Genomic DNA, 23846 nt, shown 5'->3' on the forward strand with positions numbered 1-23846 from the left:
GTAGATTTCCTATTTCTGCTATTTTTGAAAGATGTTTGAGAATGCATGGACATTTTTCAACATGGAAACGTTTGACGATTATGCAAAAAGAATTGTGACGATCTCAAATAATTGCTTTTAGGCGATTATGTAATAATTAGCTGTCCATTGTTTTACCGCTTCCTGTGGTTGGTCATAATGACTCCCCCCTTTTTATCAGAGTTGAAAAGTACAGAGTATTTCAACATTTTCTACTCCACATGTCAGTGGCAAATCATTATGTTTTACTACACTACAAATATTTGAGAAAATAAGTTACTATTTGCTGATTTAGATTATTATAACACAAAACATACAGTCGATTTACAAGCTCACAGAATATTGTGGTCCGACGCGTTGTGAGCTTGTAGATTGGCAGTTTTTTTATTATTATTATTTGGAAATATTTTTGTAGGCTACTGTAAGTATATTTACTATATAAACCATTTGAATACAGGCCATTTTCTTGTAAAAGAGTATTTTATTGTGGTATATCGCTCATTTTACTAAAATGAATAGGCCTCTTCCACTGTCTACTGCTCATTAACCTTTCACAGCCCCCCCAAATAACTCACTTGTATTTAATCTAAATGAAAGTGAGTCACCCTGACTCACCCTGACACATTTACAGACTGGGGGGGCACCTCTGTCATGTGAAACTAGGGAAGTAACCATGACACACCTGCAGTTTCGAAACCACGCCCATACCTGCGAGAACCAGGAAATGAGAGTTTAGGAACCTGCTTACTGGTGGACAGAAGAATACCGTTTTTCATTTCGGCTCTTACTTAAAACCACGATTTCTGCCGTTTTTTGGGGGACTTTTATTGTTGATACAAGAAGACCACACACCCTGTCTGTGGTTTCAACAGGTAAGAGGACATTACTGAAGTTTATATTGTGCGCTGTGAGCCTGTGACTGACAACACAAGTAACAGGGCATTCACTTGTCTTGAGCACACAGAAGGCTTTGTTTGTTTGGCTGGTTTGAATTCCTTCCATTTATTGTGTAAATAAACAAGTAAAGTGTACTTCCAGACTAAAAACACACCCGAAAGTGGATACATACACGTAGCGACATCGTGAATTTATTTTTTTATCTGGCGTTTATAAGATTAATAAGATAAGGCCCAAATGTAACCTTGCATAGATCCCGTGGTGGGTGGAGGCCGTTGCTGGATCGTTGCGTACATAAGTACGCATACATGAGTAAAGTGCATTAGGCTATGTACTAGAGCTACCTGTATGGTTAGCCATGGTTCACACCCCCAGCTCCTTTTAATACACTATGGGTTCACATGACGCTCGTATGTTTCAGGGCTACGGCGGCTACCTGTAGGGTGTAGTAGTAAACACTGCATGTTGTTGTAGGTCAAACATCAAATCAATGAGTTGCAACTAAGGAATGTTCTTCTCATTATCAAATCTCGACTTTTATATCACTTAGGTTCTGGGAAAGGACAACAATCACTGCATGGCTCATAGAAATGAGTAGAAGTGTTTATTAAAACATTATTTTAAATGTCAGTTAAATTACTGTGTGTGTGTGTGTGTGTGTGTGTGTGTGTGTGTGTGTACTGCACCAGTATCTGTTTAGGATATGAGTTCCATTGGATGTTGAGCTCTGTAGTCACATGTGGAACACTTTCTGTAGCTCATTACACATTACCGACTATTACTAATGTATTGATCATCACCAATGTAGTCTTATCACATACTCTCTATACTTTGATCTGAATACGGCTGATGTTCACAGATATAAGCACATAAAGTCTGTTATTCACTGCTTTCAGAATAATGTTTTTATTTTTAAAGGGACCTTTCTTTAGGAAGTAAAAAAAAGTTGATGCACCATATCTGGTATATTTATAGATTACAGGCTTACAGCCTATTTGTTGTAAAGAGCCAATTCTATTATTTATAAATATTCTATATATTTTTTCAAATAGTTTGGAACACAAAGTTATGCCTGACTAGTTATGTCAGACTAGTCCTGCATGCAAACATAGACAAGCATCTAAAGGCAGGCCTGGATTGGAGCCGTGACACCCCGCAGGTTTGAACATGAATTTTACTGCTCATGTTCATTTTACTGTATCTATTTATCGGTTTTAAAAGCTGATTTGACACTAGCATACTGTAAATAGGTAATTCTCAAACTTTTACGTTTTTTTTAATTATTTCAAGGCCCACTTGCTATTAAGATCTTTACTCAATACCTCTGGACCCTCACCTTCTAAGAAAACTTCATATTGGATGATTTGGTCTGACATGGTCTCTCATTTGGTCCAGAATTCATAGATGAATTCAGTGAAATTCTGAATTTCTGCTATATGTTTGTTCTCTAGTCGTATTAACTACATGTAATAATGATGAGGACTAACATCGTCATTATTAGCGCTGATGAAGAAGATTAACGCCATCATTAGCGCAGCGACACATGCTCTGTATATACTAAATACCCAGCCCATTTGACACCACAGTAAACAGCTTTGGACATTGTTATGAGGTTTCCAATTCCATCCGACAAAGACGGTATGACAATTGACTGTACTGTTGTTTTATATCAGGATTTTAAGCCCCAAGGTCTCCCACATGAGTGGTGTTTTGTAGTCGTCAGTCGGCATGTATCTTATCTGGCTAGTCCATACTTGTACTAGATTATTTGTAGAATAAAGGTTATAATATCATACAAAAAATAGCTATATAGGATGATGACATGCAGCGAATTAGCCTCAGGTCAGAATCGAGCCTGTGCCAGCTGCAGGCAGGAAGCGCTATACCATTTTTGTGGTATGCAGTGCACGCTTACACATGAGACACCAGGGTGGCACTGGCCCTCACCTTTTAACGGCTAGAAACCTCAAATAGATGCTGGCTCTAGTTGGGCGACCATCTGCCTTGACCGGTTGGAGGGGGAAAGAGGGGGGGGGTTGTGGAGGCTGCCTGAGTGAGAGCACATTGGTAACTTTTGACATTCATAATGGGCTTGTTTAAGCCTGTTAAGGCATGAATTATCAATGCTGTCATTTGAATCATAAAGGGGTGTGTGTGCACTGTAGTGTACATGTAAATTGTGAATTACTTTTAATGATTGCATTATTTACACATTATTTAATCGATTAGTCGTTCATCGAATCAAAATTGATTATTAAAACAAGCCTATATGTATAGCCTATATATATTTTTTATGAACAGAAAATCTGTTGCAAAGGCTATTGTCACCCAAGAGGAGCCCTGTTGGATACTCTGTTTCCCCGGCCTCGGCTCTCTGGCCACAGCGAAACGACGCATTGTGAGCTTGTAGATTGGCTATTTTAAATTGGCCTAAAATGTATATAGGATCATTAGGATGTGGTTAATGCATGTTTTGTAAAGTAAACAAAGTAACTAGAATGTTTTCAAATAAATGTAGTGATGTAAAAGTACAATATTTTATTTGCCTCTGAGATGTAGTTGGAGTAAAACTATTGGAAATCCCTTTAAGTAAATGTACTTTACACACCACTGTCAACCCATCAGAGCCATAATCCAGACATTCAGCCATGCTGCTGGTAGTGGAGTATAATTCCTCCGGGGACCTGTCCCAGAGTCTGGCAGCTCATCACCAGGGCACCACAGGGAGGGGAGATGATGATGATTTATTTATTTATCTCTCCTCCTCACGGGACACGACAGCGTGCCGTCAGCTGGTGCCAGTTGGAACAAACGTGTGTGTGTGTGTGTGTGTGTGTAGAAAAAAGGGTCAGTATGTAGACTAAAGCTTGATGTATGCTTCTTCGCCTGATGGCGTCACGTGCTGCTGACAATGCATCGCGATGGGCGCAACGCGTTGTCAGCCTGTAGAGCTGCTATTTTCGGCACGCGAGCGACACCGCCGTGCGACAGAGTATAAATTAAGCATAAGCCCGGATAGGAGATTATAGAAGAAGGGGATGGATGGAGAGAGCATACTATGATGATCTGTCAGGGCTTAGTTAGTACCACAATTATCCCAACGAACGGCTGCAGCCGGCCGCACTCACTAAAATCAAGAGTGTTATTGTAATGCAAGTTGATTTCACGTGGGAACCCTCTGCGGGTCCATTCGAACACTCAGGAGTGAAATCAACACTCAGGATTTCTAACGTGCGCTGATGATGATTATGATGGTGGCAGAGGCAGCAGTGTTTTCATTAGTCCAAATGTCCCCAGCAGCAGTCGGGAGAACTTGCAGGAATTATGTAAGCGTCCGTGACGTGCTGTCATCCCCTGAGCACCGTTCATTCCCGGCTGTAACGTGGCCATTGTTTTTCTTCCCCCCCCCCCCCCCTCCGTCGGAAATCGAAAAGAGGGCGTCTTTCTTGTCAGAGAGACTTGGGCGATATAACGACCGGGACAGGAGGAATTGGGGGAAGCCCCCCCTGCTGTCGCTGGCAGGCACTGGGCATCGTGACTCGCATGGGAGTGATCTGCCAGAGAGCATGACTTCCAGAGAGGTTTTTTTCTCCTTTCTTCCAGACTCGGGAAGGAGCTTGGCAGAGGGGTTTGAAGGGCTGCATATAGTCTTGGTGAGGCTGTAGGCTCGTGTGGTAGAAGATGATGCATGGAATCTGGAGCTCTGTGTTGAGGGAGATTCTTTTAGATATTTTACCCACTGAATTTTGTCAAATAGCAAAGATCTTCTATCTACAAGCTTATGTGTGTGGATCGCGCTCGCTATTTTGACCAAATATCCGCCCGTTTTTGACGAATAATGCTCTGCCCAGAATAGGGGCACCAGGGTTCTTGTGGCTATAATGCCGGCGACGGTACACTTGAAGAAGATGGGATGTCAGTGATGACGGTGAGGGTGTGTGCAGCACTGACCGTGGTGGACTACTCTCGGACGGTGTAGAGCTGGTGGGAAACACACACACACACACACACACACACACACACACACACACAGCTGTGGCTGAACGTGGTGAAGATGAAGTTCAAGAAGTTCATTACCTTAATGCAGGCGGCCATGGGGGTCGTCCCTCTTAACAAGCCGGACATGATACCAACTGGCAGGAAAATGTGGAGAGTGAGACCCCCAGGGTGAGTGACGTGCGTGTGTGTGTGTGTGTGTAATATCCATTTGTATATACAGTGTTTTTTAGGACGTAACTGCACACTTAGTGAACTGTAGGTTGCAGTTCAGTACCTGTGGCTCTATCGTTTATATCTGTTTTGTGAAAAGGTTACAGCTCTATATTCAGAATAGTAAATGGAGTGTTTTTTCATTAACGGGGGTCTCTCACTTTCTCCATAAACAGAAAATATTTTTGTTCACTTTATTGCACTGTAAGAGTTCTCTTTCCTGATTGGATAAAATTTGAATTTTCTGTTTACTAAAGAGCTGGAGAGAGTGGAAGACCCCTGTTGCTGAACAAACACTTTGGACTAGTCTAAGTCTATACTATATAGCAATGATCACAGATGGTAGTCCTTTTTGAAAAAACGTCTGACTTTAAAGCGTCAAAGCAATATTTAGAGCACACAAAGGCCAGCACGTTTAATCTTGGATAGGCTACTTTCTGGAAGTTTGAGGACTCATTGAATCGTGAATGCATTAAAACCTCATTTCTGAACCACTTCCATTTTTTTTATTGAGCAAAACCATGTTTGAGCTTAGCAGCGTACACCACGTGTTCCAGCATGTTGGTGATTGGGTCAGAGAGCAAGATTACAGTATTATACACACCTCTAAAATAAAAAAACGAACCCCACCCCTCTTATTTTCTGATGTTGCATCTTGAAGTGGAGAAGATAAATTATATGATTTGGTGGTTGAGATTTGAGATGGATCACCAGGTCCTTTAAATGTCAGCTTCACACCCAGAGGAATATACAGTATAATGTACAGCATACACGGCTTCAGCATTTGTCGTACATTGTAGTTCAGCATGTGGGTGGTGGGTGGCAGCCAGCTGTTTACATCCAGACACTGCTTAAGTCCCGACAACAAGATGGTTAGTTTAAGAAGTCAAGAGACCATGGCAAGGTCAACACTTAATCACTTAAGCCCACTTAAGTGTATTTTACAGTATGATTGAAAAAAACTGTCAGATTGAAAAAGGAGTGGTCTTTTTCTATGAGTTCACCTCCCATGCTCCCGCACGGCGGGGCGATTCTGTCCCTGTCGGTGCATAACTCGGACGGCGCTGAGTCGACTGAAGGCGACTTCGCAACGCTCAGCACGGCGACTCGCTCGCCTGAGCTCGCTCTCTCGTGGCTCAAGTCACCTTCAGACGGCGCGCCTCGGTCGGCGATTCCGAGTCCACCTTTTTTAATCGTACTGGTTTTCCAATCGTACTGTGACATACTTCATCCATCATACAACGAATAGTGTAGATGGTCGTTCTGATCTGACATTGATCTGTTCTTTCTTTCTTTCTTTCTTTCCACCTACTGTATGTAGAGCATAGCAGTGGGCATGTTCTTTCCCAGAGAGATTTACTAAAATATTTATATCAATTATTTTAAGCCTAGAATCCAGGATCCCGGTGAATCATTCATGACATCTTCATCTGTGAAGAAAGAAAAATGAAAACCGCTATTCAAAGGATATTTATAAAATGTAGTATAATGAATTATTAAAAAAAAAAAAAAAAAAGAGCAGATATACAAGCTCATAGATCTGCTACTTTTGAAAAATTGAAAATGTGTGCAAGTCTTTGAATATATATTATTTCACAGCACATGTTTTTAACTAAAATAGTTGCTTCTGGAGGTCCCTGGAACAACATATTTTCAGATGGGGGGGGGGTCCGCGGCCAAATACAGATAATTCTGGGGTTCCTTGACATGAAAAAGTTTGAGCACCACTGATACGTTTTTCAGTAAACTTGGAAGGCATTTAGTAGAATCTGGTCTCTAGTCTTTAATAATAATGTACCATCATTGTGTATGGAACCAGCTGCTGGGTAAAAGCATCCAAACTAAAGCTTCACTGTCTACTTACAATTAGACACTCACTTTGAGAGCTTTTCTGCTTATTCTTCCGCCATAGTCTGAAACTCACCTTCAGACTAATAGCGTGTAGCACTTGCCCTAGCCTCAACGACCCTGCAGGCGTACGCAAAGGCTAAACTTATAGCATATTGTGTAGACATAGCCCTCTATAGTCTAGTCACTGTAGTGTATACTATAGTTTCATTGTACAGATATTCTAAAGTTAGATGGATCTTAGCTCTGAGCAAGTTCTTAGCTTGCTTATGATCCTTGATGACTATTTCTATGTATTTGATGTATTACCATGTGTTGTCCTTGCCTACTGTCTACCCGCTTTGGACATGCTAAATGGGATCTGCTAAATGCCTAAATGGTATTTCCATAATAAAATATATACTCTGTAAAATCCTCAATGTTCCTTTAACATCGATTTGAGTTTGTACACTAGTTGAGTTAAATTTACACTGAGGATGTATTTTTCCAAAATGGGAGAAGAGAAGAGAAGGAAAAAAAGGTATTACAGTACTGCAAAAATTATACTATGTATAGCCTGCCAATGCTGCCATAATATCACACTCTGAACTGTTTTTAGAAAATAGTAACTTGTTCAAATGTACACTGACAATGGTTTAGGTGGGTTTGGCTAGTTTAATGTCTTTGAAATAATAAAGGACAAACTTACGTTGGTGTTTTATTATCCAAACCGCTGCATTTTGGAACACAGACCTTTGTAAGTGTGTGTGTGTGTGTGTGTGTGTGTGTGTGTGTGTGTGTGTGAGAGAGAGAGAGAGAGAGACTGTGTGTGAGAGAGAATCACCTGGTCAAATTGCCATTGCTTTGTGTTTTCTTGTACACATTGAACCATAAACACAGTTTGAACTTTGAGAGTTTTCAACGTTCAAGGCAAGCAAAGGAGGAGAAAGCTGTTACTAAAAATGGGCCTTGTTTCTAAAAATATGTCTTGAGGATATTTTTAAATCAATGTTTATTTAAAAAAAATTAAGTAAAATCAATACATAATCAATTGATAAAAATCATACTGTTTCCAATGGTGAATATCCCTGTGACTATTTCTTTACATTGCAATCCAATTCATTATTTAACATAATTTCTAGGACTTTTACTATAAAACAGCTCTCACTTCTGTTTACTTGAGGGCACACGTCCTGTGCCTTTAGACATGCATGATTACAACCTTGTCCTGATAAAACTGTTTATTGCACGCTATAGGCAAGTTGTACCTAACAGTAAACACCCATGGATTGCTCATTGCTGTCTGTTCTTCATTAGTTTATTTTTCATATCAAGTCATATTTAGTGTTTATTTTATTGGGCTTTGCTTGCTGTGCTGTCTGCAAATCACTGTGTTGTACCGTGAAGTAGTACTACAATATATTATTTTATAATACTTTTTATGTAGTCAGTCATCATTTCGTCATTAGCAGTCTCAGGTTTGCCATTTGTTTTGACTGTAGTTTAATTCATGTAATCAATTTGCATGGTTTTTCTTGTCTTTTTCTTATAATTTCTTTACTATAACATTTCATGATGTAAATGTGTCTTTTTTTTCTCCTTTGTTTTGTTTTTCAACTGTGTTTTTATTGTTTGTATATTATGTGGACCCCAGGAAGACTAGCTGTGCTTCGGGTAGCATCCAAAAGGGGGTCCTAACAGCAAATAAAGAAAATAACCAAATAAACTACGTGTCTTTCCGTCTTACAGTGACCGTCACTGGGAGTTCTGTTGGAGAAGTACGAGAGACGCCCACTACCTGTGCCTCCGTCGCCTGTCTACACACAGCTACTCTGCTATATTGATGGTACTGTACAATAATACTAATAATATAGTTGACTCCTTTGTGGTATTTGTCTGTCTATTCTACACACAGCTATTTGGCTACATTTGACGGTACTGTCCAATAACAATAATATAGTTCACTCCTATGTGGTATTTGTCTGTCTACACACAGCTACTCCACTATATTAATGTTACTGTTGTCAAAACGTTGTATGTCTGTGTGTTATTGGTTTATTTGGACCTTTACACCAGTGTTTCCTTTCGTGGAATTCTGGATCAATCAATGATCGAGGCAATATAGGATTCGAGAGAATAGAGGCTATGCACGTGACATCATCATCATACCCGTACGTTATGTGGGAACGCCTACTGAGTGGCAAAAAACGACGTTCTGGCTTTAACAGCTTATACATACAAACTGAAAAGTCCCATTTGATTGCATTAAACTACGTTAAACTCACTTTGCCAATCACTTTTCACTCGTTTTGACACTCACTTTGTGCATACTGCATACCCTCTATATTCACAGGTGGTGATGTTTATGCTTTATGTACGATATCATGGGTAGAAGTACAATAACACTCAGTCTCAGGTCAGCGTTACGGTAGTTCTGCCAGAAGCACAGGACAGAGAACAAGAACAAACTGAACCATAACAAGATAGGTTGTAACATAAACAATGGCTATTAGGCCTAGTGGAGTTCTGGAGACTTCTAGTCTATCAAATATAAATATATTATAGAAGTATAACAAGTATATAAAGGTTAGATATAAACAACATTCCCAAACACTTAACTGGGTTTGAACCAATTTTTATGGATCCCGACTTGTGTCATAAAACGTTTGGGAACCACTGCTCTGCGCTGTAAAACTTTCCCGGGACTCAAGCTATAGTGGAAATAGCAGATCTACAAGCTCACAACGTGTTTCTTCGTGAGCTTGTAGATTGGCTATTTTCTGTACATTTGATTTCTAATTCATGGAATTTATTTTATTTTGTCTTTTATAACTTCTTGAAATTACTGAGAGGAAAAAAAAACCCATTTAATTTGTTTTTAATTCATGAAAACGCATGGGAATGTTTTCTTTTAAATGTTTTGAAATAATTATTGCCCATTGTTTGGGAAGCGGTGCTGTAAAAATGATCAGTGTGCATTTATCCATTTGTGACTGACAACATACCATGTCAATTAAAAAGGATATAAACGGAGGAAAAGGGGCCACTGCCCATCTATAAGGTGCACAATGCATGTAAATGTCGGATGAAAGTATACATTCTGCCTATAGTTTCTTTGTTGCATGACCAGACAGTGCTAGCCTGTCTACAGTTTCTAGACATGTTCAAGGCTATTGTTCTATTTGAATGGGACAATGCCCCTTCACACACACACACACACACACACACACACACACCGTCACACAGTGACACACATTGAGCAGATGATTAACCAGAAAGATATTTCTTGTCAATGGAAGCTTAATTTACTGACACAAATGATTCAGGACAGGAAGTCTAGTTTGCATTACAATGTGGTTCTCATTGATGGCCACTTGTTGTCCTCATGTCCTGGGATTCTTCAATGACTCAACTAGATGTAAGGGCTTAGAAAACATGACATAGGCGCAGAAGTTTTTATTTGTGTTGTTTCTTTCAACACGTTGTGCTTCACGAGTTCACGTTTCACAGCCGCCTGCCTTGACTTCTGTATGTGCTGACTGCGGCGGGCACGGTGTGGGCTCCCCTCACTGGTGAGAAACTGGGTAGTAAAAACGGGGACGCTACTCAGAGCCATAGAGTAAGAGTTACGAAAACTCTGTTCACTTCATGGGGCCAGTCCAATGGCGGCTCTTCTACATAGACTTCTATTGAGAATGGGAACAAGTCCTGAATCGGGAGTAGGCATAAATGCATTGGACTCAGGCAACACTCCAGCTTTAATGATCTTAAATCCCTTTATTTTAGATTGTTTTGTAGTAATCGTACAACATAAACATTACAGAGACTTTAGTTGTTACTGTACAATACTTTAAAACAGTTGGCATATGTGCAATGCCTAAAATTGCTCTTATTTGCACCGCCCTCGTTGAAAACAATGTAACTCTTCTATTAGATGGCTCTGGGCCTACTATACCAGTGGTCGAAAGTAACGAAGTACATTTACTTTAAGTAAAATTTGGAGGTATTTGTAGTCCTACTTTACTTGAGTATTTCTATATATACAGTATATATATATATATATATATATATATATATATATATATATATATATACATACTTCTACTCTATATATCGGTTCCAAATATTGTACTTTTACTCCACTACAATTATTTAAAAACTTTAGTTATAGGCTACTAATTACTTTGTAGATTTTGATTAAAAACACAGGCTACATGAACCATTTCGGCCATTTGAAAATAGGCGTACACGCACACACCTATTTTTTTTTTAAGTGGTGCAACCACTTCTACATCCAGCTTTGTCCGTGTACATACCTGTGTGTGTACCTGTGTACCTGTGTCCGTGAGCCTGAGTAGTTACTTATTTATACCAGAAGGGGGCGCCAGAAACAGAGAGAGGGGTAGTGCTGTGTCTCTAATGAGAGAGAGAGAGAGAGAGAGAGAGAGAGAGAGAGAGAGAGAGAGAGACGGGGGGGGGGGGGGGGGGGGGAATTGCACCACTTGGTTCACACAGGTGTGATTTTTTACAGTCTATGGCACACACACACACACACACACGCGTGTGTTTTGTAGTGTGAGTGTCCTCACTGTCCTGTCTGGCATCGGGGTCACAGCGGGGTCCCGAAAAATCGATGCGAATTTTTGGAGCGATCCATCTGATCTAGCCTTCTTTAGAAACCACGCAGTAGTTCTGTTGAGTTTGTATTTGTATCTGTGCTTAATATTATTGTCTATTTTAACTTTGCTATTCAAAATTTCCCAATATATTACCGCTTTTTTTTTGGTGGGGGAAGGGGGGGTATAGCCTACCGTACAATGTATCGCAGTTCCACCCCCGTCCTTTGTCTTGGTATATTCTAAGCCCCCAGGGGAGAGTCGGCGCTAAGTTTTTCAGTTGGTAATCTTCATGTTTTCGGTTAACTGTCGAAAAGTAGGCTAAGCGATGCGGTTCAGATATGTAGCCTATACACATTGAGCTGATTGATTCATACCCGACTGCAGAGATCGAGAGCATTTTATAGTTTTGGTATATTAGACTTGTACACGTCCAGTTGGAACTATAATAAAAGTGCACCACGTACGTACCATGCCAGTGAACGGAGGGGGTCTGTTCTCGTTGAGCAGATATGCTACTCAATATTTCAATGTAAGTAAAAAACAAAACAAAAAACGTTAATTTACTAGAACGTGGTGTAGGCCTACACGTAAACGAAAGTTGTTGCACAATGTTATTTGACTGTAGGCTTGTTAAACGTGGTATAATGTTAATAAATGGTTCCTTAACAACAGTAACGACCGTTACATGCACCTGCTCCTTGCTTGGATGCCAAAACTTTGCAATAGTCTGTTATTAATGCAAATTAATATGACAAAGACTGTAGCGCTAACTTGCTCTTGTAGAATGATCGCCGTATTATCATACTTGTTGTGTCGGATATCTGATCTCTGCAAGCTAACTTGGCCATCTATTGTTGTTGGCCTGTAGCCAAAAGCTCCATTCTTGTACGTCACCTTGGGTTTATTCAAAGAAACGTATGTTTGTTTGTGTCAAAAACTGTTTGTCCTCTCATGTCGCAGCCATGGTTTATAATCTTACCCCACAGAGTAGTAGGCAAGTAGTATTAATTTTAATTTAATACCATAGCGTGTGTGTTACTTGACTGGAGTCTCATTTTCTTTAGTGTGCGTGCATTCTATTGTCATGTGCCTTCCCATGCAATGTAGCTGTTCTACCAAAAGAGGGCAGACTAGTACAATGTACCACATGTAAGTGGTATATTCGGTCAAGACAGATTTAGCTGCTGAGCTGAGCAAATTAATTTTCCCCCTCTTTTTTTCTTTTTTGCTGTGTGTGCGTGCCTTGCTGTGCACGACTATTAGGCTATTTATATTTCTGTGGTGACAGGAAGGATGGGTGACTGGGCAAGTTCCAATCATTCCAAAACACTTCAATAACATGTCAGATAGGCCCACAAAGTGTTTTGGGAATTCTATATTTGGCTTGTGCTCCTCCATAGGGCTGTCACGATTCCAAATCTAAGTTGCAGATTAATTATCACACAAATAATTGTGATTAACGCATTAAAGCAACGATTTATTGCTTTAACGATTAAAGCAATAATATCTCAACGTTTTAATTACTTTCTTTTGTTTGTATTCAGACAGCCAGCAATGGGCAAAACACAAACAAACAATATATAGTCTCTGTGACACATCTAGGGACCACAATCTGCATTAAAAGATTTTCCTAGAAGCTTTGTCAATTTGCCTGTCTACTTCTGACTGGTTAGTCATTTCGGCAGGTTTTTTTTGACCAATGACAAAGCTTCTAGGAAAATATTTGAAAGCAAATTGTGGCCCGTAGATGCACGCTGGGCAAGACGGTATCATTTTTTTTCAGGGCGGAAATACCGCTCAAGGAAATGACGTTGACTCTTTACAAATCTGTTTACATCTCCGTGAATGAAATGAGTCCGATGCCGATACCGTCTCTGCCTTGGGTTGTGACCAGGCTTTTCTCTTCGCAGATGAGTAAGCCTGGGACCGAGGCTACCCTAGATGTGTCACAGAGACTACATTTCTTTGTTAGCGTTTCACCCCTTGCTGGCTGTCTGACTCTGAATACCAAAAAAGCAATGTTGTAAGCTTGTAGATCTGCTATTTCTGCTTGTTTGACGATTATGCAAAAATAATTGCAATTATCTCAAACAATTTCGAGGGTGGGCAGTGTCCCTGGCCTGGACGCAAGCTGGCAGACATTTTGTTCGTTGGTGACAAACTGGACATAATCACAGAGCTACTTGAGGTCACAGAGTGCTACTGAGTAGGCCTGTCTAATCGCAGTTATTTGAGATTATCGCAATTATTTTTGCATAATTGTCAATCATTTGAAAAATATTAATAAATAGCTGATCTACAAATAAAAAGCAGGTAGCAGATCTACAAGTTTTGGAAATGTTTTTGGAAAGAAAAAATTATAAAATTGTCAGTGATTTCTTTGTATATTTAAGTTATTTGTCATATCTGCCTTGTGCAATTTGTGATTACGAAGCCTAAAATGCAAACAGAAACACAAATTGTAACATTCCAATGATGAAAAAAAACCCACAATTAAATTGTCAATCGCAAATTACTTACAATTACTCATCAACTTAAATGTGTAATGGTGACTGAAAACCCTACTACTTTGTACAGTGGACAATAGTGACAGGATGTTCAAAGTCTTTGGACAGTGGACAATAGTGACAGGATGTTCAAGGTCTTTGGACAATGAACAATAATGACAGGATGTTCAAGGTCTTTGGACAGTGGACAATAGTGACAGGATGTTCAAAGTCTTTGGACAGTGGACACTAGTGACAGGATGTTCAAAGTCTTTGGACAGTGGACAATAGTGACAGGATGTTCAAAGTCTTTGGACAATGAACAATAATGACAGGATGTTCAAGGTTTTTGGACAGTGGACAATAGTGACAGGATGTTCAAAGTCTTTGGACAGTGGACACTAGTGACAGGATGTTCAAAGTCTTTGGACAATGAACAATAATGACAGGATGTTCAAGGTCTTTGGACAGTGGACAATAGTGACAGGATGTTCAAAGTCTTTGGACAGTGGACACTAGTGACAGGATGTTCAAAGTCTTTGGACAGTGGACAATAGTGACAGGATGTTCAAAGTCTTTGGACAATGAACAATAATGACAGGATGTTCAAGGTCTTTGGACAGTGGACAATAGTGACAGGATGTTCAAAGTCTTTGGACAGTGGACAGCGTGGACCTTTTTAAACCTGTCTCATTAAATCATAGCTAACTCCCACAAGTGACATCGTTGTGGAGCGCACCAACACTGTTAATACTTGAAAACGCATTATGAGCTTGTAGATCTGCTAGAATTTTGCTTTGTCATGCAAGTATAGGGCTTAAATGGCTGTTGGTTACAATTTCTGAAAGTGTGTGTGTTCTTTGTATAATATAATGTTGAGGTGAAATTGTTATCTAACATAATTTCCGACATATTGAAATCAGACGCACGCTCGCTAGCTCGCTCGCTCGCTCACTCACTCACTCACACACAGTCTCTCTCTCTCTCTCCATGAAAAACTGGTAATAGTGCTGTCGCGATTAAATATTTAAGTTGACGATTATTTAAATCGTGCATTTCCAGTCAGTCAGTTGCTTGCTTGGTTGATTGGTTGGTTGGTTGGTCATGCCTCGTGACATCACATGTCATCATGGATTGAGATCCCAATATTAAGCCAATTTATGGGATCCCTGATGTCATCAATATTGGCCAACAACTGTAGATCTGACCCTTAGATCTCCATATATGGAGCTGACCTGTTGTGACATTCCATATGTTGATCCTTCCCCATCCATTCTTCCTCTTCGATGTCTCCCTTTTGACTGATACCTGTCCATTTAAACTCTAGACGGGCTTGCTCCAAAGTTATTGGTGTAGCCACGACCGGCAGCCGGAGAAAACTAGAGTTCCCAACAGGCCCGAAAATTAAGGCCAGGCCCTACCTGGGCCCTCATCAAACCCTGTACACTCAAGACACTGCCCCCGCTGCTGATCTGACACTGGTGTTACATAACCGTATACTCTCCTCATGAGGCCATGGCCTTGCCAGCAGGCTTGCCTGGTGGCAATCACATGTGAAATAAGACCTGTTATGCCTGTAGACAGTACTTGATCAAAATGTAATATGACGCTGCTGCTGTCAAGCTGAAACAGACTCGGTGTTTCCCCCCAAAAAAGGCTCCTTGAGGGGTGTCCATCATAGTTATATATTAAAGCTGCTATAATCATAATTTAATGACCTTTTTTTATTCCATCATGGGGTCCCCAGAAAATAGTGGTGGTTATAGATCTGCTATTTCGTCTTTGACAATAGTCCTGTTCACTTATCTCTGCACATTTTGTTTTTGATGGGGGACGGTTTATGGTAAAATACGTATCAATTTGGGGGTCCTTGACATGCAGAAGTTTGAGAACCGCTGCTCTATCTATTGCACTACTTAATCTCTACGAATGTTGTTTTGTTTTATGATTGGCCTTCACGAGAACCATCCAAACAATTGCCTTCATTCGGTGGCATGTGTCTTGCTGATGCCCCAAAGCGGTGGCGCTCACGCAAGTGCAGTGCCAAGTGTGAAGTTCTCAGCACTTCTCCAAAACCGGCACCACAATTATTATATGCAAAGTCAACATGTGTAGGTAAGCGTCCCCTGCGAATTACATCAACTGATGCGAATGATGGCGGAACGCATGCAGCTACTGCACTGCATCAACACACCAAGGGCATTCGAGGGCGGCAGTGGCTCAGCTGTAGAGTGGCCACTTTTGAACCGGAAGGTTCCCATTTAGATCCCAGGCTCCCCCAAGTGTCCTTGAGCAAGACGCTGAACCCCTTATTGCTTCCGATGTGCAGCTTGGTGCCTTGCATGGTTTCCTCCACCATCGTTGTATGAATGTGTGCGTGAATGGGTGAATGTACTGAACAATCTATGTAAAGTGCCTTGGATAAAGACACTATATAAATGCACTATTTATTTATTAAATGCACCAACACAACTGGACAAGTCTGAAGCCACATGCAGCATGTTGGACATTTACACACACACACACACACACACACACACACACACACATACACACACACACACACACACACACACATACACATACAGAAACCGGCACGCGGGGTACGTTCCTGCACTGCAACTAAATCTAAAGCCCTAAACCTATAAAGCCTATAATCCATACAATGCGATTGTAATGTTGCATGTTAGATTGATTAAACTAGCATGGTCTGATGTAAACATAATCCTCCCGTGTAGTGGTTACCTTTTTCCACTGATTTCACTTGGCATGGAAGTGATGTTTTTGTGAGCATGCATGTCGCTGTGTATGACTAATTCTCCCTGGCTGCCACAGTGCCACTGGTCCTTTTGTTGTCCCTCAAGGTCTAAAAGTCCAAAAATAAGTGGGTTTTGACGGGTCTGCTGCCAACTAGAGTCATGCCCCCATTTCAGTAAGCCGGGCCTTGTGATATTAGAGTTTGTAAACGGGGATTTCACTTTCCTCTCAGTTTCCAAAAAACATTTTGAAATCCCAAGTCTTGTGTTGAAAAGAATATCCGCCACTCTCCAACTTGCTGTTTGTGTGGTGGTACTTCACAGAGAATTATATATATATTATACACATTACACACTCGGTGTTGTCAAAATGGACCCTTAAGGGGTTTTTTTTACACTCTGGGTTAAATCAACAACACTTGTAGATTTGACTGTGTGTAATGTACACTACACTGTAGTGTACATTACACACAGTCAAATCTACAAGTGTTGTAGTGACTACAGTATGTATGTATTCTCTATAACCTGGGGGAAAAGGGTCATTTACATACTGTAGTAATTCTCAAACGTACATCAGTTGATTAGTCACCATGTCACATTTTGTTTAATACATGGATGCTACTGCATGTGCATTTGGGTATTTAATCAACGCCTGAGTGCATGTGGTCCGCTCCACAGAGAGTTTGTGTGCGTGTGCATGCGTGTATTAGTCAGTGCGCGTGCGTTTGTTTGTGTGTGTGTGCGTATGCAGCGGACGGACGGTGGGATTTGCACTGAATATAGGCCAGCAGAAAGAATCCCTCTTACGTCAAATGCAGCCGGGCAGGCAAGGCGGATAGACGCAGGCTTGAGTTGGTAGTGGGTGATGTGAGCATGGAGCAAGCTGTTCACCACCAGACCCCCGCTGGTGGCAAAGCCCGGGAGAAGAGACGCTAACAGGGAAAAGGACGAGGCAGGAAGCCACTACTACGGTAGGGATGAAGGCCGTGCTTAGCCTGCACAAGAAGTGGGCCCACGCGGTCAGGACCATCAGCATCCTCCAGGAACTTGTGAGTGTGACGATGATTCCACTTGTCTCGGATGCATGCCACTCCCATTCTGAGCGGCATGCCAAGGCTGACATGGACGCCGTCGGATACATATTATTTGACTTTTTCTTTTGGAAAGGGTGAAGTCGAAGAGCTTCCATCTCAAAATGAGATGTGCACATGTTGTCCACTGTTTGGAAGGGGGAAAAGTGACAAAGCCGTATTATAATATTATCACTATCAGTAGTAGTGTGGATGCTGAAATCGAGGTATCTTTTTAAAAAGGCATAGGTGACATTAAGTTATTTGACAAAATGGTGAGCTTGACATTAAGTTATTTGACAAAATGGTGAGCTTAAGATATGTTTTCTTATCTGTTTTAAAAATGGATCTACAGGTACATTTGTGTTAGAACTTTCCAACAATGTGTTTTAAATTTTTGAAAACCATTGGTATTGACTTCAGTTGAGTTTATTGCTGGCTCGTTGCTGTTTACATTTAGCTGAAGGCAGTGCGCATGTATCATGTGACATCATAGGGGTGTGTCGACATGTGTTTATTATATGGTATACTAGTTGTGTTGGCTTTATCGTAACAGTGTTCCACGTTGTGGACTTTGAATGAAAAATTGCAGATTCTCCTGTGTTTGCTGGTTTTCTCATGGGCATTAATTAAAACATCTGGGGTCTCTGTACCAGTTCAGCAGGTGAACCATGTCATTGGTTAGATCCCGGACGGTTACTGACCAGTGTTCCATCTCTCTGCCCCCTTGGTTTCTCGTCTCTACTCTCTACGTTAAACTGTCTAAACAAACGCACTGAATTGAAAGCTCATAGTTAGGCCTGTCAGAATTATTACATAATTGTCTAATCACACTTATTTGACATAAGTGCAATTATTTTGTCCTAATTGTTTCCATGTTGAAAAATGTTCATACATTAAAACAAAGCTGAAATAGCTGATCTACGGGCTTACAATAAGCTATAAGCTTGTAGATCAGCTATTTATGCAATTATTTGAACGTTTGAAAATAAAAATGTTGAATATGTCGCTAATAATTTTATTTGTCATATGTGCCCTGTGCATTTTTTTAAATTCTTTATTCATATGTTCTGATGTTCAATGCCAACAACAACACAATTTAATTGTTAATCACAATTATTTGTGAGTCGATTCATCTTCAACTCATAGTTGTGTTGTGTAATGACGGCGTAATGAACACGGTTAACCCTCTGCATTGATTCAGAATGTACTAACTACTAAGTGCAACCAAATGAAGATTCGCAGTACAGGTCCATTTGGTTACACTCAAAGAGTTAAATGAACACCAACACCTTTATTAAGCTGTGCAACTGTGTGTTGCCACATCGCATACATAATGCATGATTAATCTGTTCTGTGAAATCTGATCAGCGATCGTAATCTTCTTCTGGTTTCTCTCCACAGAACCCAGTCATGGAGGAGACCGTGTGGGAGGCCTACACTGTAACGTTGCACAGGGTGAGTCCTCCATTACAGCATCCCTATTCTGGGGGGAACATTCACCAAAAAAACACAGATCTACAATGCCACGTTGTGAGCTTGTAGAGCTTGAACTTGGGCAAGTACACCAAAAACACCTCATCTTCATCTTCACCAAAAACAGTTTTTGGTGAAGAGATTTGGTGTATTTTGAAAAAGGATGTATGTACAGATTACTCTGGTCCATTTTACTATTTACTAAGTATGGAGGGTCTAAGTGCATGATTAATCTGATATTGATGTATTCCAAATCCAAATATTATCAAAGTATTCTGCGGCACCCCTGGATCTGCTTTAGAAAGTGGAAGCTCGCCCTGACCCAAACCAATGTGACAAGAACTTAAGTGACTTTCTGTGATCAATATTGTCTGTATGATTTCACAAGCTAACTTGTAGATTGAATATTTAGATTGGATATTTTACGATATCCGACAGCGTCATGTTAGTGCAGATACAGACCTGTGATCTCGCTTAAACCTGCTTTCTCATGACACTGTTGCATAAGGGTAAAATACCCAATTTAAATAGCCAATCCATGAGCACGCTTGTTAGCTTGTTGATTAGCTTTATTCAGCATGTGACACCGTCATGCGATTAAGTATAAATCAGGGTCGAGGCTGATGCCTTGTGCTCCGTTTACAACATGGTGAGTCTTGGTGACATAGCGTTGTTTTGTGTATCACTGTAAATCGAAAGCAATTCAAAGCACAAGCTTGTTGTTCTGTCCTCTTCTGACATAAAGGCTCTCTGTGTAGGAAGCTATATTTCTCTCTCTCTCTCTCTCTCTCTCTCTCTCTCTCTCTGTGAGATGCCCTTGAGCAAGGCATCTGACCTGTTGCTCCAGGGAAGAGGGAAGCTACTCACATAGAGGGCAGAGGACTGGTGTTACTGGTCAGCTCCTATGTCTGTCTAGTTGTTTGTGTAACTGTTTGTGTGACCTTATGACTGTGAAATAGAACAGTGTCTGTGCCCAGAATATGTCCCCTGGATAAAGGTTTAGTGAAAATTAAACTAATGCTCCCACACACACGACATCATTCAGCACACATCCTCTTATTGCAATGCAATGTAGATTCCCAAAATACTGAATTAATCTTAAAATCGCAGAATATGTGGGTTGGATTACACTTGCCCCTCTGTCTGCCTGTTTCTCTCTCTCCCCCTCCAAAAACACACTTGCACGCGCCAGCGCGCGCACACACACATACACACACACACACACACACACACACACACACATCCCTGTCTCTTTGACCATCTGGTAGAGACACAGCGAGATGGGCGGGGGGGGGGGGGGGGGGGGGGGTGGTGGAGTCGTTGAATGTCTTGTCTAATCTCGCCAGGGGGAAGCGGGGTAGTGGCACACACTAAAGTCCCCAGTGTTAATTTAACTTAAACCCTAGTGTCCCTGTTCTGGGCACTAGCATTGCATAATAGGAGGACATCCAGTGAAAATAGGCAAACATTCAGTTAAAATGGTAGATCTACAAGCTCATAAGGTGAAGAGCATGAAGGCGAAGAGCTTCTTATTTTTGGGTAGTGGACGGGAGGGAGGTCTGTTAATTGGACCCCCGGGGGTAAGGTATAGGGTTTATGTGATTATTTAGCAGCATTTTTCTGCCGCTTCCCCGAAAAACACGTCCAGTCTGCAAGGACGTTTTAGGCCCTGTCATCTGATAGAACACACCCACTGTACTGACTGTTGAGAAGCACTGTCTGAACCCTGGTTCGAAGACCGGTTAGGGCATAAAAGTTACGGTTTGCAGCTTTAAGACTACTCTGTTCTGTTTAAATGTAATTACAAAAAATCATGCCGATAAAATATGCACGCACACAGACAGTACTCTCTCTTTCTCTCAAGACATTTACCAAGATGAGGATTAGTGTTAAAGGAGAATTCCATGCTAGAAGGCTTTCTTACCTTATTTGTAGTAGTTACGTCCCCACCAAAGAGGTCCAGGTGTTATTTTGTGCAAAACCTCCTTATTGGCTATTTCCCCTACCATAAGCCCTCAATGAATTGAATTGAATGGGGCTATGGGGTGTTGTGCTAATTCGCTTATTTCCATCGCTCAAAATTCATTTTTTGTATATCATTATATCCTCTCTTCATAATGTAAATAATATCCCAAGCGGCACACTTTACTACTTATTTCGATGGAAATAAGCGTTTACAATCAGTTGATGAAACGGGAGCTAACAAAACCATAGCACATTCAGCCCCATATACAGGTTTGGTTTTAGGATAGACAATTCATATAATTTGTCTTTTATAATTGTGTACATGAGAGAACATTGAACGATGACCACAGCGAGTGTCCTGTCCTACAACATTATATGGGGCATTCTAATAAACTTGACATGCAGTGGTCGGGATATCAGGATAATGACTAATGAGGATATCATTGGCAGCTGTGCATACTGTACTTGATCAATTAAGCAACGCATTGAGCAAGCTAGCTGATTTCAAGACGAGAGAGATGGAATAGCCGGAGAGAGGGAGAGAGAGACACAGAATAGGAGAGGAAGCGAAGGTACCGGGATGCTTTTAAAAGCTAAAGTGACACAGATGCTAGCCGCTAAAGTACATGTTTCTCTCTCGGACAGGATCCAAAGATGGGTCTCTAAACTGTTTACTAAAGTTCATGTTCCTCTCTGACAGGATCCAAAGATGGGTTTCTAAACTGTTTACTAAAGTTCATGTTCCTCTCTGACAGGATCCAAAGATGGGTTTCGGCATTGCGGTGTCGGGGGGGAGAGATAACCCCAACGAAGACAGTGGAGAGACCTCCATCGTGGTGTCTGATGTCTTGCAAGGAGGCCCCGCTGATGGCCTGCTGTTGTGAGTGTCACAAATACAATAGAAATGATTCTTGAATTAGACCTGTCACAATTATTACTTACATAATCTCAATTATTCTTTATTATTTATAAATCTTCTTGGCATGCCATTAGAAATTATGATGCCAAATGAAGAGGAGGAAAATAGGTCATGTTGAGCCTTGTTTTACATATGGGTCATTTTAATAGTTTTGCGTTTTTGTATTTACTTAGGGCCCATACACAATGGCATGGTTAGGCCAGAGTTGGCTATATAGCTGGGTATATGGGCAGGAAGATTCTAAAACTACATTTTAACACCCCTGTTACTGAACAAACCCTCTAGCAATGATTGCAATCAGAATATAGTTATTTAACCTCTTAACATTTTTTTTAACCAAAAATATATCACTACATCACATACATACACGTGGTATGTGTCACTGACTGACTGGTGGTTGTGTTTGTATGTATCACTGACTGGTGGTTGTGTTTGTATGTGTCACTGACTGGTGGTTGTGTTTGTATGTGTCACTGACTGGTGGTTGTGTTTGTATGTGTCACTGACTGGTGGTTGTGTTTGTATGTGTCACTGACTGGTGGTTGTGTTTGTATGTATCACTGACTGGTGGTTGTGTTTGTATGTGTCACTGACTGGTGGTTGTGTTTGTATGTGTCACTGACTGGTGGTTGTGTTTGTATGTGTCACTGACTGGTGGTTGTGTTTGTATGTGTCACTGACTGGTGGTTGTGTTTGTATGTGTCACTGACTGGTGGTTGTGTTTGTATGTGTCACTGACTGGTGGTTGTGTTTGTATGTGTCACTGACTGGTGGTTGTGTTTGTATGTGTCACTGACTGGTGGTTGTAACTTGTGTCTGTCCAGTGAGAATGACCGTGTGGTGCAGGTCAACGCCATCGCCATGGATGGAGCCGCCCACTCCTTCGCCGTCCAAACCCTCAGGAAATGTGGCAAAGTAGCAAAAATTGTAAGTAAAGGCTCATAATTTCTACACAATAAACGCAGAGCAAAATGTGTGGAAACAGATTTTTTTTTTACAGAGTTGATCGCGTTATCGTGTTGTTTACCAAAGTCCTGACAAACAACTGACCACTGAATTATTTGACACAAGGTTTTTGAGTTCATATTAATTTAGCTTCCATTGTTACATAAACCTCTATGGTTCTCTCTTATAGAGAACGGCAGTAGGTTTGCTCAGATAGATTAGCTTGGAGCAGATTTTAACCAGAAACTCGCATCATGCCATGTTTTCCGGTTCAAATCTGCTTGGCCAATCAAACTAAACCAATCAAACTAAGCTATGCCTACGGAACTTGCCTATCGGCTCGTTCCTGCAGCAACGCAGGCGTGCCCTTAATGACGGTAAAGCACACCCTCTTGTGTAATATAATATTGCTTAATTATATGTACTAGTCCTTACGCGTTCTGAATATATGAACAGCAAATCATGTTCAGTGTGCGATGTAATAGATCACATTACACATGTAAATATGGTGGTGATATTCTGCCTATAAATGGAAGTTATTGAATATTTTCAAGTTCGGTGTTGCACTTTGTAGACGGTCCCTAACCGCTCACCGTCTGCTGCCCATGGAGATATAAGCTATTAAACGGTGAACGCGGAGGTTGGCTTTTTGGGCTTCA

At 40.9% G+C, this 23846-nt stretch overlaps 1 protein-coding gene across 4 annotated transcripts in view; it reads left to right on the forward strand.

Annotated features, from left to right (window-relative positions):
- The first annotated feature begins 747 nt into the window (after nt 1-747).
- The window catches only part of tjp2a (tight junction protein 2a (zona occludens 2)), a 51760-nt gene continuing 28661 nt past the window's right edge, over nt 748-23846 (forward strand). For 2 of the 4 annotated variants that reach the window (XM_080756087.1, XM_080756088.1), the window contains exons 1-4: nt 11901-12099; nt 19287-19340; nt 22079-22203; nt 23067-23169. In XM_080756087.1, the coding sequence (XP_080612213.1) occupies nt 12040-12099; nt 19287-19340; nt 22079-22203; nt 23067-23169 (342 nt within the window). In that variant the 5' untranslated portion in view covers nt 11901-12039. Of the gene's footprint in view, nt 891-8700; nt 8798-11900; nt 12100-19286; nt 19341-22078; nt 22204-23066; nt 23170-23846 lie in introns of those variants that run through there. The other 2 variants (XM_080756089.1, XM_080756090.1) reach the window with 2 other exon arrangements.

Source organism: Protomyctophum bolini, assembly GCF_963924005.1.
Source record: "Protomyctophum bolini genome assembly, chromosome: 22".
Classification (NCBI taxonomy): Eukaryota; Metazoa; Chordata; class Actinopteri; order Myctophiformes; family Myctophidae; genus Protomyctophum; species Protomyctophum bolini.